Below are 25407 nucleotides of genomic sequence, written 5' to 3'. Positions count from 1 at the left end.
GGCTTGGGAAGATGAGGAACCTTCTACTAGTTCAGGTGTTAGATTGTTAATAGAAGCCATTCGTCAGACTCTTAATATTCAGGACACGGTGGTAGAGGAAACTCCTTCCCCCTTCTTCAAACGACAAAAGAGACAGGTTACGGCCTTCCCTTCTTATTCTCACTTTGCGGATATTTTAAAAGAACCCTGGCTTAAACCGGATTCTCGTTTTCAGGCGCCTAAAAAGTTAAGATTTCTATATCCTTTTACAGAGGAAGATACGAAATTTTGGGAGACGGCCCCTAAGGTAGATGCTCCTATTTCACATCTAGCAAAAGCTACGGTTATTCCGTCGGTACAGTCTGTGACCTTAAAAGACGCTACCGATAGAAAGATTGAAGCATTACTAAAATCTATGTTTTCTTTATCAGGTGTTTCTCTCCGTCCAGTACTGGCGAGTGCCTGGGTACTTAAGGCCGTGGATGAATGGCTTGCACAGGTGGTATCGGGAATGCAGTCGGATGATCCGTCGGAAGCCATTCACGTAGCGGAACAGATTTCGGAGGCACTCACTTATGTGGGTGAAGCCTTGTTGGATTCGGTTGCACTACAGACCCGGGTTTCAGCCTTGACAGTATCTGCAAGACGCTCTTTGTGGCTTAGAGTTTGGAATGCTGATTCTGACTCAAAGCAAACATTGACGGCTGTGCCTTTTGAAGGTGAGTTCCTTTTTGGATCAGAGTTAAAGAAGATTATTTCAGATTCTACTGGAGGAAAGAGCCCTTTCCTTCCATCTGCACCTCACAAACCAAAACCTACAAGGTTTCGGTCCTTTCGTACGCAGGGCAGAGGTAACTTCCAATCCTTTCGTGCTTCCTCCAGATTCCCAAGAAGGGGCTCTTTCAGAGGAAGAGGATATCAGGCTATTCGCAGACCGGCCAGTAAGCCTGCCGACAAACCTGAGGCATGACGTCTCAGGTCTCCTGGAGGGATCAATGAAGGTTGGGGCCCGGTTACTTCAGTTCAGGGAAGTGTGGCTCCTATCGAAACCGGATCGGTGGGTAATGGGGGTCATTTCCAGAGGATATATGTTGGATTTCGAAGAGACGGTCCCAACCCGACTATTCATAACACCTCTCCCAGACGATCCCTCCAGACGGCAAGCTCTTCTTCAGGCAATCACAACCCTCTTACAGAATGGAGTAATCATTCCGGTTCCCTCTCATCAAAGGGGGCGGGGGTTTTACTCAGGTCTTTTTCTTGTGGACAAGCCGGATGGTTCGTTTCGGCCCATTCTGAATCTGAAGGCTCTCAACCCGTATCTCTCAACCCAAAAATTCAAGATGGAATCCATTCGCTCAATTATCGCCGCCATGGAGCCAGGGGAATATTTGGCTTCAATAGACATAAAAGACGCCTACTTACATGTCCCGATTTGGATAGGACATCAGTCTCTGCTGAGATTTGCAATCGGGCCGGAGCATTTTCAGTTTCAAGCTCTTCCCTTTGGTCTTTCTACGGCTCCCCGAGTTTTTACAAAGGTCTTAGGCCATGTAGTCGCAGTTCTTCGTTGCCAAAAGGTCAACATCACTCCATATTTGGACGACCTGTTGGTCAAGGCACCGTCAGCGGAGATTCTCACTCAGAACCTGCAGTTAACAATGGAGACTCTACAATCGTTCGGGTGGATAATCAACTTTCCAAAGTCATCTCTACTCCCTTCTCAGAAGATGATTTTTCTGGGACTTTTATTCGACACCAACAGCCAGAAGGTGTTTCTTCCTGCGGACAAGATTCAGGATCTGCAGTCGAGAATCCGAACCCTGTTACACTTACCAGTAGTGTCGGTCCTCAGATGTATGCAGGTGTTGGGCAAAATGGTATCCTCCTTCGAGGCAGTTCCATATGCCAGATTTCATGCCCGTCCTCTTCAAACGCAGATTCTCAACTGTTGGACTCGGACGGAACCACGTCTCGAATTGCAGTTGATCCGCTTGTCGATAAAGACTCGTCAGTCTCTTCACTGGTGGCTTCACAGTCACAATTTGAAAAAGGGTGCACCGTTCACAATCTGGTCTTGGATGATGGTCACCACGGACGCAAGCCTCAGTGGTTGGGGGGCAGTTTTCCAGACTCATCACTTCCAGGGACGCTGGAGCAATCAGGAGTCAAAATTGCAAATCAACATTCTGGAACTAAGGGCGATTCGGTATGCACTCATTCGCATTCAAACCATGGTGCAGGGTCAACCAGTTCGGGTGCAGTCCGACAATGCCACCGCAGTGGCTTACATCAACAAACAGGGAGGAACTCGCAGTTGGTCCACAATGAGAGAGGTCGCTCAGATCCTCGCGTGGGCGGAACGCTGGGTTCCGGTGATCTCCGCGATCCACATTCCAGGAGTCGAAAACTGGGAAGCAGACTTTTTGAGTCGTCACACGATTCATCCGGGGGAATGGGAACTTCATCAGGAAGTGTTTCTCTCTCTAGTGGATCGATGGGGAATGCCAGACATAGACCTGATGGCGTCTCGCCTCAACGCGAAACTTCCTCACTACGGAGCAAGGACGCAGGATCCACAGGCAATCCTGATCGATGCTCTTACTGCCCCATGGCAATTTCAACTGGGATATGTGTTTCCGCCAATCCCACTGATTCTGCGTCTACTCCAACGCATTCGGCGAGAGGGTCTCGCAGTGATTCTAGTGACTCCAGATTGGCCGCGTCGACAATGGTACACTCTTCTGCGCAGTATGGTAGTCGGAGATCCCTTTCGTCTACCTCTGCGACCAGATCTGCTTCTTCAAGGGCCTTGTCGCCACCCAGATTTACATCGGATGGCTTTGACGGCTTGGCTCTTGAATCCAAGATTTTGAAGGCAAAAGGTCTTTCTCGATCGGTTGTCCAGACGATTCGAGCTAGGAAACCGGTGACCTCAGGCATTTACCATAGAATATGGCGTATTTACATTGCATGGTGCGAAAAACGGAGACTGACTCCGCATTTGTTTAGACTACCTCGCCTACTCTCTTTCCTTCAGGAGGGTCTCGACAAGGGCCTAAAGCTTTCTTCACTAAAGGGTCAGGTTTCAGCTTTATCGGTTCTTTTTCAGAAGAAACTAGCAAATATTCCAGAGGTTCAAACATTCCTGCAGGGAGTACTTCGGATTCAACCACCTTTTGTCCCTCCGGTTCCTCCCTGGGATTTAAACTTGGTCCTTACGGCTCTTCAGACCTCTCCATTTGAACCTTTAGAATCAGTTGAGCTCCGTTATCTGACACAGAAAGTTGTTTTTCTGTTGGCTATTGCCTCAGCTAGACGAGTATCTGAGTTGGCGGCCCTTTCTTGCAGACCCCCCTTGTTAGTGTTTCATGAGAACCGGGTGGTTCTACGGACTAAACCTTCTTTCCTTCCAAAGGTTGTTTCAGCATTCCATTTAAATCAGGACATTGTACTTCCTGCCTTTACTCCGACATCCTCTTCTGGGGAGGACTCTCATTTGGCTCTTCTGGATGTGGTTCGAGCCTTGCGTATCTATTTGTCTCGCACAGAGTCATTCCGTCGCACGGATAACTTACTGGTTTTAATTGATGTTCCAAAACGAGGTTGGCCGGCCTCCAAAAATACTGTGGCCCGTTGGATAACTTCGGCCATAAGACAGGCTTACCTGTCTTCTCATGTTTCGGTTCCTGACTCAATTAGGGCTCATTCGACTAGAGCTGTTGGAGCCTCTTGGGCTGTTCGCGGTGGTGCATCTGTTGAGCAACTGTGCAGAGCAGCGACCTGGTCGTCAGTTCATACTTTCACAAAGTTTTATCGTTTTCATACCTTTGGTTTGGAGACTGCCTCTGTTGGGCGTCGTATATTGAAGACGGCTATGCCGTCACCGTCTCCCTCCTCTCATTAGCTTGCTTTGGGAAATCCCACAAGTAACGGCGCAGCGTCCCCCAGATGGAGGACAGAGAAATTGGGATTTTTGTTTACTTACCGTAAAATCTCTTTCTCTGAGTCCATCTGGGGGACGCTGCGATCCCTCCCATAGTTTGTCTGGTTTAATTGGTTAATTTTTTATTCTGGTCTATCTCCTTTGGCTTGGCTAAACGTTAACTGAATATGGCTGAGCAGGAAGGAGATGGGAGGGGTTAGAGGGGGGAGGAGTCAGCTTTAGATTCTGTGCCAAACTCCACTACCACACACCTCTAACCCACAAGTAACGGCGCAGCGTCCCCCAGATGGACTCAGAGAAAGAGATTTTACGGTAAGTAAACAAAAATCCCAATTTTTCAAATCGGCTCTGCCGGCTTCCCCGTCAGAGACTGAGCTAGTGTTGGCAGCAATCCAAAAATTGTATATTCAACAGGTGATTGTCACAGTTCCTCATCTCCAGCAAGGAGAGGGATATTACTCAACCCTGTTTGTGGTCCCGAAACCGGACGGTTCGGTCAGACCCATTTTAAACCTGAAATCTCTGAACCTGTACGTGAAGAGGTTCAAGTTCAAAATGGAATCACTCAGGGCGGTCATCGCCAGCCTGGAGGGGGGGGGGGGGGGGGGGGGATTGGATGGTGTCCCTGGACATAAAGGATGCTTACCTTCATGTTCCGATATTCCCCCCGCATCAGGCGTTCCTGAGATTTGCAGTGCAGGACTGTCACTACCAATTTCAGACGTTGCCGTTTGGGCTTTCCACGGCCCCGAGAATTTTCACCAAGGTAATGGCGGAAATGATGGTGCTCCTGCGCAGGCAGGGGGTCACAATTATCCCATACTTGGACGATCTCCTCATAAAGGCGAGATCTCGGGAGAGGTTGCTGGACAGCGTGTCTCTGTCCATGAAGACGTTGCAGATACACGGCTGGATTCTCAATATACCGAAGTCCCAGCTAGTCCCTACAACGCGTCTGACCTTTTTGGGGCTGATTCTAGACACAGACCAGAAAAAGGTTTTTCTTCCGATCGAAAAGGTTCAGGAACTCATAGCCATGGTCAGGAACCTATTAAAACCAAAAAAGGTTTCAGTGCATCATTGCACGCGGGTCCTGGGGAAGATGGTGGCTTCCTACGAGGCCATCCCTTTCGGCAGGTTCCATGCGAGGACTTTTCAATGGGACCTCTTGGACAAGTTGTCCAGGTCCCATTTACAAATGCATCAAAGGATCACCCTGTCTCCCAGAACCAGGGTATCTCTCCTGTGGTGGCTGAACAGTGCTCACCTACTAGAAGGTCGCAGGTTCGGCATTCAGGACTGGGTCCTGGTGACCACGGACGCAAGCCTCCGAGGCAGGGGAGCAGTGACACTGGGAAGAAATTTCCAAGGTCTCTGGTCAAGCCTAGAGTCTTGTCTCCACATCAACGTCCTGTAGTTGAGGGCCATATACAACGCCCTGCGTCAAGCGGAGGAATTGCTTCGCAGAAAACCGGTTCTGATTCAGTCAGACAATGTCACAGCAGTGGCTCATATAAACCGCCAAGGCGGAACAAGGAGCAGAATGGCCATGGCAGAAGCGACCAGGATTCTACGCTGGGCGGAAGGCCATGTAAGCGCGCTGTCAGCAGTGTTCATCCCGGGAGTGGACAACTGGGAGGCGGACTTCCTCAGCAGGCACGACCTGCATCCGGGAGAGTGGGGACTTCATCAAGAAGTCTTCGCATAGATCACGGATCGTTGGGGACTGCCTCAAATCGACATGATGGCATCCCGTCTCAACAAAAAGCTAAAGCGGTATTGCGCCAGGTCAAGGGACCCTCAGGCGGTAGCGGTAGACGCTTTGGTGACACCTTGGGTGTTCAGATCGGTCTGTGTTACCTCCTCTTCCTCTCATACCCAAGGTGGTGAGAATAATACGAAGAAGCAGGGTCAGAACAATACTCATTGTTCCGGATTGGCCACGGAGGACTTGGTATCCGGAGCTGCAAGAGTTGCTCGCAGGGGATCCGTGGCATCTTCCTCTAAGGCAGGACCTGCTGCGGCAGTGGCCCTGTCTGTTCCAAGACTTACCGCGGCTGCGTTTGACGGCATGGCGGTTGAACGCCGGATCCTAGCGGAAAAAGGGATTCCGGAGGAAGTCATTCCTACCCTGATCAAGGCTAGGAAAGACGTGACGTTAAAACATTATCACCGTATATGGCGGAAATATGTTTCTTGGTGTGAGGCCAGAGCTGCTCCTACGGAGGAGTTCCATTTGGGCCGTCTACTTCACTTCCTTCAAACAGTAGTGACTTTGGGCATAAAATTAGGGTCCATAAAGGTCCAGATTTCGGATTATCCATTTTTTTTCAAAGAGAATTGGCCTCTATTCCTGAAGTACAGACCTTTGTGAAGGGGGTGCTGCATATTCAGCCTCCCTTAGTGCCTCCGGTGGTGCCTTGGGATCTTAACGTGGTGTTACGTTTCCTCAAGTCACCTTGGTTTGAACCACTCAAAACTGTGGAGTTGAAATACCTCACGTGGAAAGTGGTCATGTTGTTGGCGTTAGCTTCGGCAAGACGTGTTTCCAAATTGGCGGCTTTATCACATAAAAGCCCATACTTTGTTTTTCACGTGGATAGGGCAGAGTTGAGGACTCGCCCTCACTTTCTGCCAAAAGTGGTCTCATCTTTTCATGTGAACCAACCTATTGTCGTGCCTGTGGCTACACGGGACTTGGAGGATTCCGAGTCCCTGGATGTAGTCAGGGCTTTGAAGATTTATGTGACCAGAACGGCTAGAATCGGGAAGACTGAAGCTTTGTTCGTTCTGTATGCGGCCAACAAGGTTGGCGCTCCTGCTTCAAAGCAGACTATTGCTCGCTGGATCTGTAACACGATTCAGCAGGCGCATTCTACGGCAGGATTGCCGTTACCGAAATCGTTTAAGGCCCACTCCACTAGGAAAGTGGGCTCTTCTTGGGCGGCTGCCCGAGGTGTCTCGGCACTACAACTGTGCCGAGCTGCTACTTGGTCGGGGTCAAACACCTTTGCAAAGTTCTATAAGTTTGATACCCTGGCTGAGGAGGACCTCCTGTTTGCTCAATCGGTGCTGCAGAGTCATCCGCACTCTCCCGCCCGTTTGGGAGCTTTGGTATAATCCCCATGGTCCTTACGGAGTCCCAGCATCCTCAAGGACGTTAGAGAAAATAAGATTTTACTTACCGGTAAATCTATTTCTCGTAGTCCGTAGAGGATGCTGGGCGCCCGTCCCAAGTACGGACTTCTTCTGCAAGACTTGTATATAGTTATTGCTTACATAAGGGTTATGTTATAGTTTTTCGGTTGAACCGTGGCTATGTTGTTCATACTGTTAACTGGGTAAGTTTATCACAAGTTATACGGTGTGATTGGTGTGGCTGGTATGGATCTCGACCTTAGATTTACAAAAATCCTTCCTCGTACTGTCCATCTCCTCTGGGCACAGTTTCCCTAACTGAGTTCTGGAGGAGGGGCATAGAGGGAGGAGCCAGTGCACACCCAGAGTCCAAAGCTTTCTTAAAGTGCCCTATCTCCTGCGGAGCCCGTCTATTCCCCATGGTCCTTACGGAGTCCCAGCATCCTCTACGGACTACGAGAAATAGATTTACCGGTAAGTAAAAATCTTATTTTTAGGTATTATGGTCTTTACTAGTAAATCAGTCTTTATGCACACCATAAATCTCTCCAATTAACCATTAATAAAGATGATGTACTTTTCATTAGTGCAGAGGTTCTTACCACTTAACTGGCATGGTCAGATCTCATGCGACTGCGCCGTCCCACCCTGTCCCCCTGTTTTTGATGAGGAGATCGATTCTGCAGATGTACATAATATAATGTTTAAATATTTAGAAAAATACTTTTTAAACTTTATTAAATAAAATGTTAAAAAACAATGTTAACGGGTTTGAATGTAAAAATTGTCAGTTAAGTGGTTAAACTCTGTCCTCTAGGCACCCCAACAGTCCAGGTTTGAGGCATATTCATGGCTCAGCACAGATGGTTAAATTAAATTGACTGAGGTACTAATCACCTGTGGCCAAGCATGGATATACTTAAAAGTTGTACAGTTGGGGTGCTTTAACCACTTAACTGACGATTTTTCCCTTCAAAACCATTCATAACATTGTTTTAAATAATAAAATTATTTAATAAAGTTTAAAAAGTATTTTTTTAAATATTATATCATGCACATATGCAGAATGGATCTCCTTGTCAAAAACTGGGGGACACAGTAGGGCGGCTCGGTTGCATGTGATCTGACCATGCCAGTTAAGTGGTTTAAGGACCTTGTTTGAGAACCTTAGCATATGTAAGGTGGTGTTTTGTTCTACCAGTGGCCAATGCCATCCTCTCTTTCTCTGTCTCGCCATCATTTTATGAATGGTATTGATCATACAGTGCTTTAAGTTGCAGAATTGTGAGTGCAGTTTGATGCTCTACACCTTATCTATTGGAAGATTTTCCTCTGCTATGGTGTTTTCCATGCCATTGTAAATGACACCAGAGTGTTGGTGGACATTGGACCCAGAACTGGTGTATGCTTCCTACTTGTGTTTACCTACAGTCCTGGCATTTAGCAACGGGGATAGCATGGAGCTTTTCAGTAAATAGGAATCACTGGCTGTTACCCCCCTTTATGTTAGAGAAGATTATATAAATAGCTATTCTGCTACGATGTGTTTCATGTTCTGATTATTATGATTTCATTATATGAAGAATGTAACACCATAGGGCTGTGTGTTTCTACCCTGGATGTAGTGTATGTGCAACTTTAGTGTCTTGTGGTTACAATATAAAAGCATTGTAAATAAATGTAATTACTACTGTGGGTACATTTTACATCTTTTTACCTCCTAGGACCAATCTCTGGGCAGCTGGAAACTGAAGTTCCAAATTGGAGACAAAGAAGAATTGGTATACAAATTTACACCTAAGTATGCTCTGAAAGCAGGCCAGTCTGTTAAGGTGAGGTGTCTATTTTATTTTAATTTTATTTTTTTGGGTGTAGGTCATTTCACATCTATTGAAAGTTATCAAGTAGTTTTCTATGAATTATGCTTAAACATTGATTTTGATGTGTATTCATTTTAGGAATGTCTAGATTTTTAATGCAGCCATTTTTCACTAGATATACAGTGCTGACGCAGGAGTCGCCCATAGCCCTCCTTCTGTCTTGGTCTGGAAGAACCAGACTTCTTGGGGAATAGATGGTAACGTCAAAATCTCCCTTGTGAACAGTGATGAAGAGGTCAGTCTAAACTATTAGTTGGTAATGTGGAAACGGCAACATTACGTGGCGTAACAGCAGGCGATTTTGATAGAAGACTTGTTTGTTTTATATGTTTCTCTTTACAGCATTCCTTTAAATCCAAGGCCCATTTTTTTGTTTTGTTTGTGTTTACGTTTAGGAGTAGAGCATTGCACTAAATGACTGTTTTCTCTTACGTCCTAGAGGATGCTGGGGACTCCGTAAGGACCATGGGGTATAGACGGGCTCCGCAGGAGACAAACTCCAATTTGAAAAAACTCTTGCGCTATAGTTATATAATTACAAGATATGGCTGACAAGAATGACAAACTCCTGATAAATTCAAAATATATTTACTATTGTATAAATTATCATATAATAAAACAAGACCGGTCTTTAAAACATCAAAAAATAATAACAAATATGTATACTTTCTAATACATGGAGGTGGACTTAAGCATACTCTGTGCACAGACGTGTAAAAAAACAAGCTCTATAGCTACCTTCAATAACTGTTCAAGTTTGAAAAACCCTTTTATAATATCACCATCAACACTATTCGTAGGGATCTCAACAGGTTCTAATTTATCTTTTTCTACCTGTGCATATAATTCTCTCCTAGATAAGCGGGCATTGAAACATGTAAATTCAGCCATATCCTATAATTATTAATGTAATCCAACAAAATATATATATATATCAGAGAAACAAGCTGCCTGATAAAATTTCCAAATGAGTTCAAACTCACGGAAAAAACCCACAAAGAATTAGAGATGAGCGGGTTCGGTTTCTCTGAATCCGAACCCGCCAGAACTTCATGGTTTTTTTCACGGGTCCGAGCAGACTCGGATCTTCCCGCCTTGCTCGGTTAACCCGAGCGCGCCCGAACGTCATCATGACGCTGTCGGATTCTCGCGAGGCTCGGATTCTATCGCGAGACTCGGATTCTATATAAGGAGCCGCGCGTCGCCGCCATTTTCACACGTGCATTGAGATTGATAGGGAGAGGACGTGGCAGGCGTCCTCTCCATTTAGATTATAAGAGACTGAGAGAGATTTACTGGAGCTGACTAGGAGGAGTACTGTTACTGTAGAAGTGTAGAGACTGAGTGGAGAGAGTTTACTAGTGAGGACAGTGCAGTTTACTTTATAATCCGTTCTCTGCCTGAAAAAAGCGATACACAGCACACAGTGACTCAGTCACATACCATATCTGTGTGCACTGCTCAGGCTCAGGCCAGTGTGCTGCATCATCTATTATCTATATATAATATTATATATATCTGTCTGACTGCTCAGCTCACACAGCTTATAATTGTGGGGGAGACTGGGGAGCACTACTGCAGTGCCAGTTATAGGTTATAGCAGGAGCCAGGAGTACATAATATATTATATAGTGAGTGACCACCAGACACACAGTGCAGTTTATTTAATATATCCGTTCTCTGCCTGAAAAAAGCGATACACACAGTGACTCAGTCAGTCACATACCATATCTGTGTGCACTGCTCAGGCTCAGGCCAGTGTGCTGCATCATCTATTATCTATATATAATATTATATATATCTGTCTGACTGCTCAGCTCACACAGCTTATAATTGTGGGGGAGACTGGGGAGCACTACTGCAGTGCCAGTTATAGGTTATAGCAGGAGCCAGGAGTACATAATATATTATATAGTGAGTGACCACCAGACACACAGTGCAGTTTATTTAATATATCCGTTCTCTGCCTGAAAAAAAGCGATACACACAGTGACTCAGTCAGTCACATACCATATCTGTGTGCACTGCTCAGGCTCAGGCCAGTGTGCTGCATCATCTATATATATTATATATCTGTCTGACTGCTCAGCTCACACAGCTTATAATTGTGGGGGAGACTGGGGAGCACTACTGCAGTGCCAGTTATAGGTTATAGCAGGAGCCAGGAGTACATATTATATTAAAATTAAACAGTGCACACTTTTGCTGCAGGAGTGCCACTGCCAGTGTGACTGACCAGTGACCTGACCACACTGACCACCAGTATAGTTAGTAGTATACTTATATTGTGATTGCCTGAAAAAGTTAAACACTCGTCGTGTGACTTCACTTGTGTGTTTTTTTTTTTTTTTTATTCTATAAAAATAAAACTCATTCTGCTGACAGACAGTGTCCAGCAGGTCCGTCATTATATAATATATAATATATACCTGTCCGGCTGCAGTAGTGATATATATATATATTTTTTATATCATTTATCATCCAGTCGCAGCAGACACAGTACGGTAGTTCACGGCTGTGGCTACCTCTGTGTCTCTGCACTCGGCAGGCAGTCCGTCCATAATTGTAATACCACCTAACCGTGGATTTTTTTCATTCTTCTTTATACATACATAGTTACATAGACATCTTCTCTTTATCAACCAGTCTATATTAGCTGCAGACACAGTACAGTACGGTAGTTCACGGCTGTGGCTACCTCTGTGCCTGCACTCGGCAGGCAGTCCGTCCATAATTGTATACCACCTAACCGTGGATTTTTTTCAGTCTTCTTTATACATACATAGTTACATAGACATCTTCTCTTTATCAACCAGTCTATATTAGCTGCAGACACAGTACAGTACGGTAGTTCACGGCTGTGGCTACCTCTGTGTCTGCAGTCGGCAGGCAGTCCATAATTGTATACTAGTATCCATCTCCATTGTTTACCTGAGGTGCCTTTTAGTTGTGCCTATTAAAATATGGAGAACAAAAATGTTGAGGTTCCAAAATTAGGGAAAGATCAAGATCCACTTCCACCTCGTGCTGAAGCTGCTGCCACTAGTCATGGCCGAGACGATGAAATGCCAGCAACGTCGTCTGCCAAGGCCGATGCCCAATGTCATAGTACAGAGCATGTCAAATCCAGAACACCAAATATCAGAAAAAAAAGGACTCCAAAACCTAAAATAAAATTGTCGGAGGAGAAGCGTAAACTTGCCAATATGCCATTTACCACACGGAGTGGCAAGGAACGGCTGAGGCCCTGGCCTATGTTCATGGCTAGTGGTTCAGCTTCACATGAGGATGGAAGCACTCAGCCTCTCGCTAGAAAAATGAAAAGACTCAAGCTGGCAAAAGCAGCACAGCAAAGAACTGTGCATTCTTCGAAATCCCAAATCCACAAGGAGAGTCCAATTGTGTCGGTTGCGATGCCTGACCTTCCCAACACTGGACGTGAAGAGCATGCGCCTTCCACCATTTGCACGCCCCCTGCAAGTGCTGGAAGGAGCACCCGCAGTCCAGTTCCTGATAGTCAGATTGAAGATGTCAGTGTTGAAGTACACCAGGATGAGGAGGATATGGGTGTTGCTGGCGCTGGGGAGGAAATTGACCAGGAGGATTCTGATGGTGAGGTGGTTTGTTTAAGTCAGGCACCCGGGGAGACACCTGTTGTCCGTGGGAGGAATATGGCCGTTGACATGCCAGGTGAAAATACCAAAAAAATCAGCTCTTCGGTGTGGAGGTATTTCACCAGAAATGCGGACAACAGGTGTCAAGCCGTGTGTTCCCTTTGTCAAGCTGTAATAAGTAGGGGTAAGGACGTTAACCACCTCGGAACATCCTCCCTTATACGTCACCTGCAGCGCATTCATAATAAGTCAGTGACAAGTTCAAAAACTTTGGGTGACAGCGGAAGCAGTCCACTGACCAGTAAATCCCTTCCTCTTGTAACCAAGCTCACGCAAACCACCCCACCAACTCCCTCAGTGTCAATTTCCTCCTTCCCCAGGAATGCCAATAGTCCTGCAGGCCATGTCACTGGCAATTCTGACGAGTCCTCTCCTGCCTGGGATTCCTCCGATGCATCCTTGCGTGTAACGCCTACTGCTGCTGGCGCTGCTGTTGTTGCCGCTGGGAGTCGATGGTCATCCCAGAGGGGAAGTCGTAAGCCCACTTGTACTACTTCCAGTAAGCAATTGACTGTTCAACAGTCCTTTGCGAGGAAGATGAAATATCACAGCAGTCATCCTACTGCAAAGCGGATAACTGAGGCCTTGACAACTATGTTGGTGTTAGACGTGCGTCCGGTATCCGCCGTTAGTTCACAGGGAACTAGACAATTTATTGAGGCAGTGTGCCCCCGTTACCAAATACCATCTAGGTTCCACTTCTCTAGGCAGGCGATACCGAGAATGTACACGGACGTCAGAAAAAGACTCACCAGTGTCCTAAAAAATGCAGTTGTACCCAATGTCCACTTAACCACGGACATGTGGACAAGTGGAGCAGGGCAGGGTCAGGACTATATGACTGTGACAGCCCACTGGGTAGATGTATGGACTCCCGCCGCAAGAACAGCAGCGGCGGCACCAGTAGCAGCATCTCGCAAACGCCAACTCTTTCCTAGGCAGGCTACGCTTTGTATCACCGCTTTCCAGAATACGCACACAGCTGAAAACCTCTTACGGCAACTGAGGAAGATCATCGCGGAATGGCTTACCCCAATTGGACTCTCCTGTGGATTTGTGGCATCGGACAACGCCAGCAATATTGTGTGTGCATTAAATATGGGCAAATTCCAGCACGTCCCATGTTTTGCACATACCTTGAATTTGGTGGTGCAGAATTTTTTAAAAAACGACAGGGGCGTGCAAGAGATGCGGTCGGTGGCCAGAAGAATTGCGGGACACTTTCGGCGTACAGGCACCACGTACAGAAGACTGGAGCACCACCAAAAACTACTGAACCTGCCCTGCCATCATCTGAAGCAAGAAGTGGTAACGAGGTGGAATTCAACCCTCTATATGCTTCAGAGGTTGGAGGAGCAGCAAAAGGCCATTCAAGCCTATACAATTGAGCACGATATAGGAGGTGGAATGCACCTGTCTCAAGTGCAGTGGAGAATGATTTCAACGTTGTGCAAGGTTCTGATGCCCTTTGAACTTGCCACACGTGAAGTCAGTTCAGACACTGCCAGCCTGAGTCAGGTCATTCCCCTCATCAGGCTTTTGCAGAAGAAGCTGGAGGCATTGAAGAAGGAGCTAAAAGGGTGCGATTCCGCTAGGCATGTGGGACTTGTGGATGCAGCCCTTAATTCGCTTAACAAGGATTCACGGGTGGTCAATCTGTTGAAATCAGAGCACTACATTTTGGCCACCGTGCTCGATCCTAGATTTAAAGCCTACCTTGGATCTCTCTTTCCGGCAGACACAAGTCTGCTGGGGTTGAAAGACCTGCTGGTGACAAAATTGTCAAGTCAAGCGGAACGCGACCTGTCAACATCTCCTCCTTCACATTCTCCCGCAACTGGGGGTGCGAGGAAAAGGCTCAGAATTCCGAGCCCACCCGCTGGCGGTGATGCAGGGCAGTCTGGAGCGACTGCTGATGCTGACATCTGGTCCGGACTGAAGGACCTGACAACGATTACGGACATGTCGTCTACTGTCACTGCATATGATTCTCTCAACATTGATAGAATGGTGGAGGATTATATGAGTGACCGCATCCAAGTAGGCACGTCACACAGTCCGTACTTATACTGGCAGGAAAAAGAGGCAATTTGGAGGCCCTTGCACAAACTGGCTTTATTCTACCTAAGTTGCCCTCCCACAAGTGTGTACTCCGAAAGAGTGTTTAGTGCCGCCGCTCACCTTGTCAGCAATCGGCGTACGAGGTTACATCCAGAAAATGTGGAGAAGATGATGTTCATTAAAATGAATTATAATCAATTCCTCCGCAGAGACATTGACCAGCAGCAATTGCCTCCACAAAGTACACAGGGAGCTGAGATGGTGGATTTCAGTGGGGACGAATTGATAATCTGTGAGGAGGGGGATGTACACGGTGATATATCGGAGGGTGAAGATGAGGTGGACATCTTGCCTCTGTAGAGCCAGTTTGTGCAAGGAGAGATTAATTGCTTCTTTTTTGGGGGGGGTCCAAACCAACCCGTCATATCAGTCACAGTCGTGTGGCAGACCCTGTCACTGAAATGATGGGTTGGTTAAAGTGTGCATGTCCTGTTTTGTTTATACAACATAAGGGTGGGTGGGAGGGCCCAAGGACAATTCCATCTTGCACCTCTTTTTTCTTTTCTTTTTCTTTGCATCATGTGCTGATTGGGGAGGGTTTTTTGGAAGGGACATCCTGCGTGACACTGCAGTGCCACTCCTAGATGGGCCCGGTGTTTGTGTCGGCCACTAGGGTCGCTAATCTTACTCACACAGCTACCTCATTGCGCCTCTTTTTTTCTTTGCGTCATGTGCTGTTTGGGGAGGGTTTTTTGGAAGGGACATCCTGCGTGACACTGCAGTGCCACTCCTAGATGGGCCCGGTGTTTGTGTCGGCCACTAGGGTCGCTTATCTTACTCACACAGCGACCTCGGTGCAAATTTTAGGACTAAAAATAATATTGTGAGGTGTGAGGTATTCAGAATAGACTGAAAATGAGTGTAAATTATGGTTTTTGAGGTTAATAATACTTTGGGATCAAAATGACCCCCAAATTCTATGATTTAAGCTGTTTTTTAGTGTTTTTTGAAAAAAACACCCGAATCCAAAACACACCCGAATCCGACAAAAAAAATTCGGTGAGGTTTTGCCAAAACGCGTTCGAACCCAAAACACGGCCGCGGAACCGAACCCAAAACCAAAACACAAAACCCGAAAAATTTCAGGCGCTCATCTCTACAAAGAATATCAAGTATTCCTTGCCATGCACAAAAAAACCTCTTTAGATCGGGCGCTAATAGTATTTTCTGTTAAAAAAACATTTTGAATATAGTAAAACTCAGCTGCAAAAAGTTAATGACCTGGGGTTCACAGGTCAAATAAATTACACTGGACCACCCAAGTGCAATTAACCACAAAACTCCAATTTGAAAAAACTCTTGCGCTATAGTTATATAATTACAAGATATGGCTGACAAGAATGACAAACTCCTGATAAATTCAAAATATATTTACTATTGTATAAATTATCATATAATAAAACAAGACCGGTCTTTAAAACATCAAAAAATAATAACAAATATGTATACTTTCTAATACATGGAGGTGGACTTAAGCATACTCTGTGCACAGACGTGTAAAAAAACAAGCTCTATAGCTACCTTCAATAACTGTTCAAGTTTGAAAAACCCTTTTATAATATCACCATCAACACTATTCGTAGGGATCTCAACAGGTTCTAATTTATCTTTTTCTACCTGTGCATATAATTCTCTCCTAGATAAGCGGGCATTGAAACATGTAAATTCAGCCATATCCTATAATTATTAATGTAATCCAACAAAATATATATATATCAGAGAAACAAGCTGCCTGATAAAATTTCCAAATGAGTTCAAACTCACGGAAAAAACCCACAAAGAATATCAAGTATTCCTTGCCATGCACAAAAAAACCTCTTTATATCGGGCGTAGCTATAGATGGTAGCTATAGAGCTTGTTTTTTTACACGTCTGTGCACAGAGTATGCTTAAGTCCACCTCCATGTATTAGAAAGTATACATATTTGTTATTATTTTTTGATGTTTTAAAGACCGGTCTTGTTTTATTATATGATAATTTATACAATAGTAAATATATTTTGAATTTATCAGGAGTTTGTCATTCTTGTCAGCCATATCTTGTAATTATATAACTATAGCGCAAGAGTTTTTTCAAATTGGAGTTTTGTGGTTAATTGCACTTGGGTGGTCCAGTGTAATTTATTTGACCTGTGAACCCCAGGTCATTAACTTTTTGCAGCTGAGTTTTACTATATTCAAAATGTTTTTTTAACAGAAAATACTATTAGCGCCCGATATAAAGAGGTTTTTTTCCGCAGGAGACATGGGCACTATAAAGAACTTTAGAATGGGTGTGCACTGGCTCCTCCCTCTATGCCCCTCCTCCAGACCTCAGTTAGAGCCTGTGCCCAGAGGAGATTGGGTGCACTACAGGGGAGCTCTCCTGAGTTTCTCTGATAAAGAATTTTGTTAGGTTTTTTATTTTCAGGGAGCACGGCTGGCAACAGGCTCCCTGCATCGTGGGACTGAGGAGAGAGAAGCAGACCTACTTAAGTGATAGGCTCTGCTTCTTAGGCTACTGGGCACCATTAGCTCCAGAGGGAGTCGGAACGCAGGTCTCCCCTTGCTGTTCGTCCCGGAGCCGCGCCGCCGTCCTCCTTGCAGAGCCGGATGATAGAAGCCGGGTGAGTATAAGAAGAAAAGACTTCAAGGCGGCAGAAGACTTCAGATCTTCACTGAGGTAAGCGCGCAGCAGTAACACTGCGCGCCATTGCTCCCACACACACACACACACACACACACACACTAGCGGGCACAGATGGGTGCAGGGTGCAGGGGGGGCGCCTTGGGCAGCAATAAAGCCCCTCTCTCTGGCATAGATACTGCGCAGGCAGTTTTTCTTTCAATCCCCCGCCAGTTTGAGTTATTTTGAGCGGGACCGAAGCCCGCCACTGGAGGGGGGCGGAGCTTGGTCTCAGCACTAACCAGCGCCATTTTCTCCACAGAGATCTGCTGAGAAGCTGACTCCCCGGTCTCTCCCCTGCTGAACATGGTGACACAGGGTTGAAAAGAGGGGAGGGGAGGGGGGGGGGCACTTGTAAGGCGCAGTGAGTGTATTACACAGTAATTTAATATAAAAGCGCTATTATCTGGGACATTATTTTCCAGTGTCAGTTGGCGCTGGCTGTGTGCTGGCATACTCTGTCTCTCCTAAGGGCCTTATTGGGGAACTGTCTCCTTATATCTATATCCCTGTGTGTGTGGGGGTGTCAGTACGAGTGTGTCGGCATGTCTGATGCGGAAGGCTCAGCTAAGGACGAGGTGGAGCAGATGATTGTTGTGTCGCCGTCGGCAACGCCGACTCATGACTGGATGGACATGTGGAATGTTTTAAATGCAAATGTGACCTTATTACATAAGAGATTGGACAAAGCAGAGTCCAGGGAAAGAGCAGTGAGTCAATCCACGGCTTCGGCTGGGTCACCGGCCCTTCTGGGTCACAAATACGTCCCTTATCCCAGATAGCAGACACTGATACCGACACGGACTCTGACTGCAGTGTCGACTACGGGTGGCAAGAAGTATTCATTATATGATTATTGCAATAAAAGAGGTTTTGCATATCACAGATGACCCCTCGGCCCCTGACACGAGGGTGCGCATGTATAAGGAAAAGAAACCAGAGGTAACCTTTCCCCCATCCCATGAGCTTAACGAGTTATTTGAAAAGGCTTGGGAAACTCCAGACAAAAAACTGCAGATTCCCAAAAGGATTCTTATGGCGTATCCTTTCCCTGCACGGGACAGGGTACGTTGGGAATGCTCACCCAGGGTGGACAAGGCTTTAACACGCCTGTCCAAGAAAGTGGCGCTACCGTCTCCGGACACGGCAGCCCTCAAGGATCCTGCTGATCGCAGGCAGGAAACTACTTTAAAGTCTATTTATGCGCATACAGGTGCTTTGCTCAGTCCGGCAATCGCATCGGCATGGATGTGTAGTGCAGTTGCAGCTTGGACAGATACCTTGTCAGCTGACATTGATACCCTAGATAGAGATACCATTTTATTAACCTTAGGCCACATTAAAGAAGCAGTCTTATATATGAGGGATGCTCAAAGGGACGTTGGGCTGCTGGGTTCGAGAGCCAAGGCCATGGCGATTTCTGCTAGGCGTGCCCTGTGGACTCGCCAATGGACGGGTGATGCCGACTCAAAGAAACATATGGAGGTTTTACCATACAAAGGTGAAGTTTTATTTGGGGAAGGTCTCGCGGACCTGGTTGCCACAGCTACTGCGGGTAAATCTACCTTATTGACTTTTGTTCCCCGACAGCAAAAGAAAACTCCACAGTATCAGATGCAATCCTTTCGGTCGCGTAAGTCCAGAAGAGGTCGGAGCTCATCTTTCCTCGCCAGATGTAAGGGTAGAGGGAAAAGAATGCCTGCTACGGCTAGTTCCCAGGAGCAGAAGTCCTCCCCAGCTTCTACTAAATCCACCGCATGACGCTGGGGCTCCACTGAGGGAGTCCACACCGGTGGGGGCACGTCTTCGACTCTTCAGCCAGGTCTGGGTTCTGTCAGACGTGGATCCTTGGGCGATGGATATTGTATCCCAAGGCTACAAACTGGAATTCGAAGAGGTGCCCCCTCTCCGATTTTTCAAGTCGGCCTTGCCAGCTTCTCCCCCAGAGAGGGAAGTAGTGTTCGCTGCAATTCAAAAGCTGTATCAACAGCAAGTGATTGCCAAGGTTACCCTAGTCCAACAGGGGAATGGGTACTATTCGACCCTGTTCGTGGTCCCGAAGCCGGATTGTTCGGTCAGACCCATTTTAAATCTAAAATCCCTAAACCTGTACTTGAGAGAGTTCAAATTAAAGATGGAATCACTCTGGGCTGTGATCTCCAGTCTGGAAGGGGGGGATTTTATGGTGTCGCTCGACATAAAGGATGCATACCTTCATGTCCCCATATATCCTCATCAGGCGTAGCTGAGATTCGCTGTACAGGACTGTCATTACCAGTTTCAGATGTTGCCGTTTGGGCTTTCCACGGCCCCGAGGATTTTCACCAAGGTGATGGCGGAGATGATGGTGCTCCCGCGCAGGCAGGGAGTCACAATTATCCCATACTTGGACGATCTCCTGATAAAAGCAAGATCGAGGGATCAATTGCAGAAGAGCGTGTCTCTCTCCCTGAGAGTGCTACAACAACACGGTTGGATTCTCAATCTGCCAAAGTCACAATTGATTCCAACGACTCGACTATCATTCCTAGGCATGATTCTGGACACGGAACAGAAGAGGGTTTTTCTCCTAATGGAAAAAGCCCAGGACCTCCAGAACATGTTCAGAGACTTGCTAAAACCAAAAAGAGTGTCTGTTCATCAATGCACTAGAGTTCTGGGGAAAATGGGGGGCAGCCTACGAGGCCATCCCCTTCGGCAGGTTTCATGCAAGAACGTTTCAGTGGGACCTCCTGGACAAGTGGTCCGGGTCCCATCTACTAATACATCAGAAGATAAGCCTGTCCCCCCGGGCCAGGGTGTCTCTCCTGTGGTGGCTGCAAAGAGCTCACCTTCTAGAGGGTCGCAGGTTCGGCATTCTGGACTGGGTTCTGGTGACCACGGACGCGAGCCTCCGAGGATGGTGGGCAGTCACACAAGGAAGAAATTTTCAGGGGCTATGGTCAAGCCAGGAGGCTTGTCTACACATCAACGTACTGGAATTGAGGGCCATATACAACAGCCTACGACAAGCGGAGGATCTTCTTCGCGACCTACCGGTTCTGATTCAATCAGACACGTCACAGCCGTGGTTCATGTAAACCGCCATGGCGGGACAAGAGCAGAGTGGCATTGGCGGAAGCCACCAGTATTCTTCGCTGGGCGGAAAGTCGCGTAAGCGCTCTGTCAGCGGTCTTCATTCCGGGAGTGGACAACTGGGAAGCAGACTTTCTCAGCAGACACGATCTCCATCCAGGAGAGTGGGGACTTCATCAAGAAGTTTTTACAGAGATAACAAGTCTTTGGGGAATTCCTCACATAGACATGATGGCGTCACGCCTCAACAAGAAGCTTCGGAGGTATTGTGCCAGGTCAAGGGACCCTCAGGCAGTAGCAGTGGATGCCCTGGTGACACCTTGGGTGTTTCAGTTGGTCTATGTGTTCCCTCCTCTTCCTCTCATCTCAAAAATATTGAGAATCATAAGACAAAAAAGGGTGAAAACAATACTCATTGTTCCAGATTGGCCTCGAAGGGCCTGGTATTCAGATCTTCAGGAGATGCTCACAGAAGATCCATGGCCTCTTCCTCTCAGGGAGGACCTGTTACAACAGGGGCCCTGCGTGTTCCAAGACTTACCACGGTTACGTTTGACGGCATGGCGGTTGAACGCCGAATCCTAGCTGGGAAAGGTATTCCGGAGGAAGTCATCCCTACTCTGATAAAGGCTAGGAAGGAGGTGACGGCAAAACATTATCACCGTATCTGGAGGAATTATGTTTCTTGGTGTGAAGCCAAGAATGCTCCTACGGAAGATTTCCATCTGGGCCGTTTTCTCCACTTTCTACAGACAGGAGTGGATATGGGCCTAAAATTAGGCTCCATTAAGGTACAGATTTCGGCCCTGTCTATTTTCTTTCAGAAGGAATTGGCTTCTCTCCCAGAAGTCCAGACTTTTGTAAAGGGAGTGCTGCACATCCAGCCTCCTTTTTGTGCCCCCAGTGGCACCTTGGGACCTTAACGTGGTGTTACGGTTCCTGAAGTCTCACTGGCTTGAACCTCTTCAAACGGTTGAATTTAAATTTCTCACTTGGAAGGTGGTCATGTTGTTGGCCTTGGCATCTGCAAGGCGGGTGTCCGAATTGGCGGCCTTGTCTCACAAGAGCCCCTATTTGACCCTCCATGTGGATAGAGCGGAGTTGAGAACTCGTCCTCAATTTTTGCCTAAGGTGGTTTCTTCATTTCATATGAACCAACCTATTGTGGTGCCTGTGGCTACGAGGGACTTGGAGGATTCCAAGTCCCTGGATGTAGTCAGGGCCTTAAAAATCTATGTAGCCAGGACGGCTCGAGTTAGGAAAACTGAAGCACTGTTTGTCCTGTATGCATCCAACAAAGTTGGCGCTCCTGCTTCGAAGCAGACTATTGCTCGCTGGATCTGTAGCACGATTCGGCAGGCTCATTCTACGGCAGGATTGCCGTTAACAAATTCGGTAAAGACCCATTCCACTAGGAAGGTGGCCTCTTCTTGGGCGGCTGCCCGAGGCGTCTCGGCTTTACAGCTTTGCCGAGCAGCTACCTGGTCAGGTTCAAACACTTTTGCAAAGTTCTATAAGTTTGATACCCTGGCTGATGAGGACCTTGCGTTTGCTCAGGCGGTGCTGCAGAGTCGTCCGCACTCTCCCGCCCGGTCTGGAGCTTTGGTATAAAGCCCATGGTCCTTACGGAGTCCCCAGCATCCTCTAGGACGTAAGAAAAATAAGATTTTAAACCTACCGGTAAATCTTTTTCTCCTAGTCCGTAGAGAATGCTGGGCGCCCGTCCCAGTGCGGACAAAATCTGCAAGTCTTATATATAGTTGTTGCTTACATAAGGGTTATGTTACAGTTGAGATCAGTCTCTAGCTGTTACTGTTTTTTGTTCATACTGTTATCTGGTTGCGTATATTCCAGGTTATACGGTGTGGATGGTGTGGGTTGGTATGAATCTTGCCCTTAGATTAACAAAATCCTTTCCTCGTATTGTCCATCTCCTCTGGGCACAGTTTCTCTAACTGAGGTCTGGAGGAGGGGCATAGAGGGAGGAGCCAGTGCACACCCATTCTAAAGTTCTTTATAGTGCCCATGTCTCCTGCGGAGCCCGTCTATACCCCATCGTCCTTACGAAGTCCCCAGCATCCTCTACGGACTAGGAGAAAACGATTTACCAGTAGGTTTAAAATCTTATTTCTCTATCGTCCTAGTGGATGCTGGGGTTCCTGAAAGGACCATGGGGAATAGCGGCTCCGCAGGAGACAGGGCACAAAAAGTAAAGCTTTTTCCGATCAGGTGGTGTGCACTGGCTCCTCCCCCTATGACCCTCCTCCAGACTCCAGTTAGATTTTTGTGCCCGGCCGAGAAGGGTGCAATCTAGGTGGCTCTCCTAAAGAGCTGCTTAGAAAAAGTTTAGCTAGGTTTTTTATTTTACAGTGATGCCTGCTGGCAACAGGATCACTGCAGCGAGGGACTGAGGGGAGAAGGAGTCAACTCACCTGCGTGCAGGATGGATTGGCTTCTTGGCTACTGGACATCAAGCTCCAGAGGGACGATCACAGGTACAGCCTGGATGGTCACCGGAGCCACGCCGCCGGCCCCCTTGCAGATGCTGAAATCAGAAGAGGTCCAGAATCGGCGGCTGAAGACTCCTGCAGTCTTCAAAAGGTAGCGCACAGCACTGCAGCTGTGCGCCATTTTCCTCTCAGCACACTTCACACGGCAGTCACTGAGGGTGCAGGGCGCTGGGAGGGGGGCGCCCTGGGAGGCAAATGATTACCTATAATGGCTAAAAATACCTCACATATAGCCCTAGAGGCTATATGGAGATATTTAACCCCTGCCTAATGTTTCTAAATAGCGGGAGACGAGCCCGCCAGAAAAGGGGCGGGGCCTATCTCCTCAGCACACGGCGCCATTTCCTCTCACAGCTCCGCTGGTCAGGACGGCTCCCAAGTCTCTCCCCTGCACTGCACTACAGAAACAGGGTAAAACAGAGAGGGGGGGGCACATTTATGGCGATATTTTGATATAACAAAGCAGCTATAAGGGAGCACTTATTATAAGGCTATCCCTGATATATATATAGCGCTTTTGGTGTGTGCTGGCAAACTCTCCCTCTGTCTCCCCAAAGGGCTAGTGGGTCCTGTCTTCGTTAGGAGCATTCCCTGTGTGTCTGCTGTGTGTCGGTACGTGTGTGTCGACATGTATGAGGACGATATTGGTGTGGAGGCGGAGCAATTGCCAAATATGAGGATGTCACCCCCTAGGGAGTCGACACCAGAATGGATGCCTTTATTTATGGAACTACGGGATAGTGTCAACACGCTAAAGCAGTCGTTTGACGACATGAGGCGGCCGGACAATCAATTAGTGCCTGTCCAGGCGACTCAAACACCGTCAGGGGCTGTGAAACGCCCTTTGCCTCAGTCGGTCGACACAGACCCAGACACAGGCGATGACTCCAGTGGTGACGGTGACGAATCAACCGTATTTTCCAGTAGGGCCACACGTTATATGATTTTGGCAATGAAGGAGGCGTTACATTTAGCTGATACTACAGGTACCACTAAACAGGGTATTATGTGGGGTATGAAAAAACTACCTATAGTTTTTCCTGAATCAGAAGAATTAAATGACGTGTGTAATGAAGCGTGGGTTGCCCCTGATAAAAAGCTGATAATTTCAAAGAAATTATTGGCATTATACCCTTTCCCGCCAGAGGTTAGGGAGCGCTGGGAAACACCTCCTAGGGTGGACAAGGCGCTAACACGCTTATCTAAACAAGTGGCGTTACCCTCTCCTGAGACGGCCGCACTTAAAGATCCATCAGATAGGAGGATGGAAAATATCCAAAAAAGTATATACACACATGCAGGTGTTATACTACGACCAGCTGTAGCGACTGCCTGGATGGGCAGTGCTGGGGTAGTTTGGTCAGAGTCCCTGATTGAAAATATTGATACCCTGGACAGGGACAATATTTTACTGTCGTTAGAACAAATAAAGGATGCATTTCTTTATATGCGTGATGCACAGAGGGATATCTGCACACTGGCATCACGGGTAAGTGCTATGTCCATTTCGGCCAGAAGAGCTTTATGGACGCGACAGTGGACAGGCGATGCGGATTCAAAACGGCATATGGAAGTTTTGCCGTATAAAGGGGAGGAGTTATTTGGAGTCGGTCTATCAGATTTGGTGGCCACGGCTACAGCCGGGAAATCCACTTTTCTACCTCAAGTCACTCCCCAACAGAAAAAGGCACCGACTTTTCAACCGCAGCCCTTTCGTTCCTTTAAAAATAAGAGAGCAAAGGGCTATTCATATCTGCCACGAGGCAAAGGTCGAGGGAAGAGACAGCAACACGCAGCTCCTTCCCAGGAACAGAAGCCCTCCCCGGCTTCTACAAAAGCCTCAGCATGACGCTGGGGCTTCTCAAGCGGACTCGGGGACGGTGGGCGGTCGTCTCAAAAATTACAGCGCGCAGTGGGCTCACTCGCAGGTAGATCCCTGGATCCTGCAGATAATATCTCAAGGGTACAGGTTGGAATTAGAGACAGATCCACCTCGCCGTTTCCTGAAGTCTGCGTTACCAACGTCCCCCTCCGAAAGGGAGACGGTTTTGGAAGCCATTCACAAGCTGTACTCTCAGCAGGTGATAGTCAAGGTACCTCTTCTACAACAAGGGAAGGGGTATTATTCCACTCTTTTTGTGGTACCGAAGCCGGATGGCTCGGTAAGGCCTATTCTAAATCTGAAGTCCTTGAACCTGTACATAAAGAAGTTCAAGTTCAAAATGGAGTCACTCAGAGCAGTGATAGCGAACCTGGAAGAGGGGGACTTTATGGTATCCTTGGACATCAAGGATGCGTATCTCCACGTTCCAATTTACCCCTCACACCAGGGGTACCTCAGGTTCGTTGTACAAAACTGTCACTATCAGTTTCAGACGCTGCCGTTCGGATTGTCCACGGCACCTCGGATCTTTACAAA

At 47.2% G+C, this 25407-nt stretch overlaps 1 protein-coding gene across 1 annotated transcript in view; it reads left to right on the top strand.

Moving 5' to 3' along the window:
* The window catches only part of LMNB2 (lamin B2), a 212486-nt gene that overhangs the window by 175320 nt on the left and 11759 nt on the right, over positions 1-25407 (top strand). The window contains exons 9-10 of the mRNA XM_063920085.1: positions 8788-8895; positions 9059-9178. Coding sequence (XP_063776155.1) covers positions 8788-8895; positions 9059-9178 — 228 coding nt within the window. The remainder of the gene's footprint in view (positions 1-8787; positions 8896-9058; positions 9179-25407) is intronic.

Source organism: Pseudophryne corroboree, chromosome 1 (assembly GCF_028390025.1).
Source record: "Pseudophryne corroboree isolate aPseCor3 chromosome 1, aPseCor3.hap2, whole genome shotgun sequence".
NCBI lineage: Eukaryota > Metazoa > Chordata > Amphibia > Anura > Myobatrachidae > Pseudophryne > Pseudophryne corroboree.
Note: the sequence above shows the minus strand (reverse complement) of the source record. Positions and strands in the feature narration are given on the sequence as shown.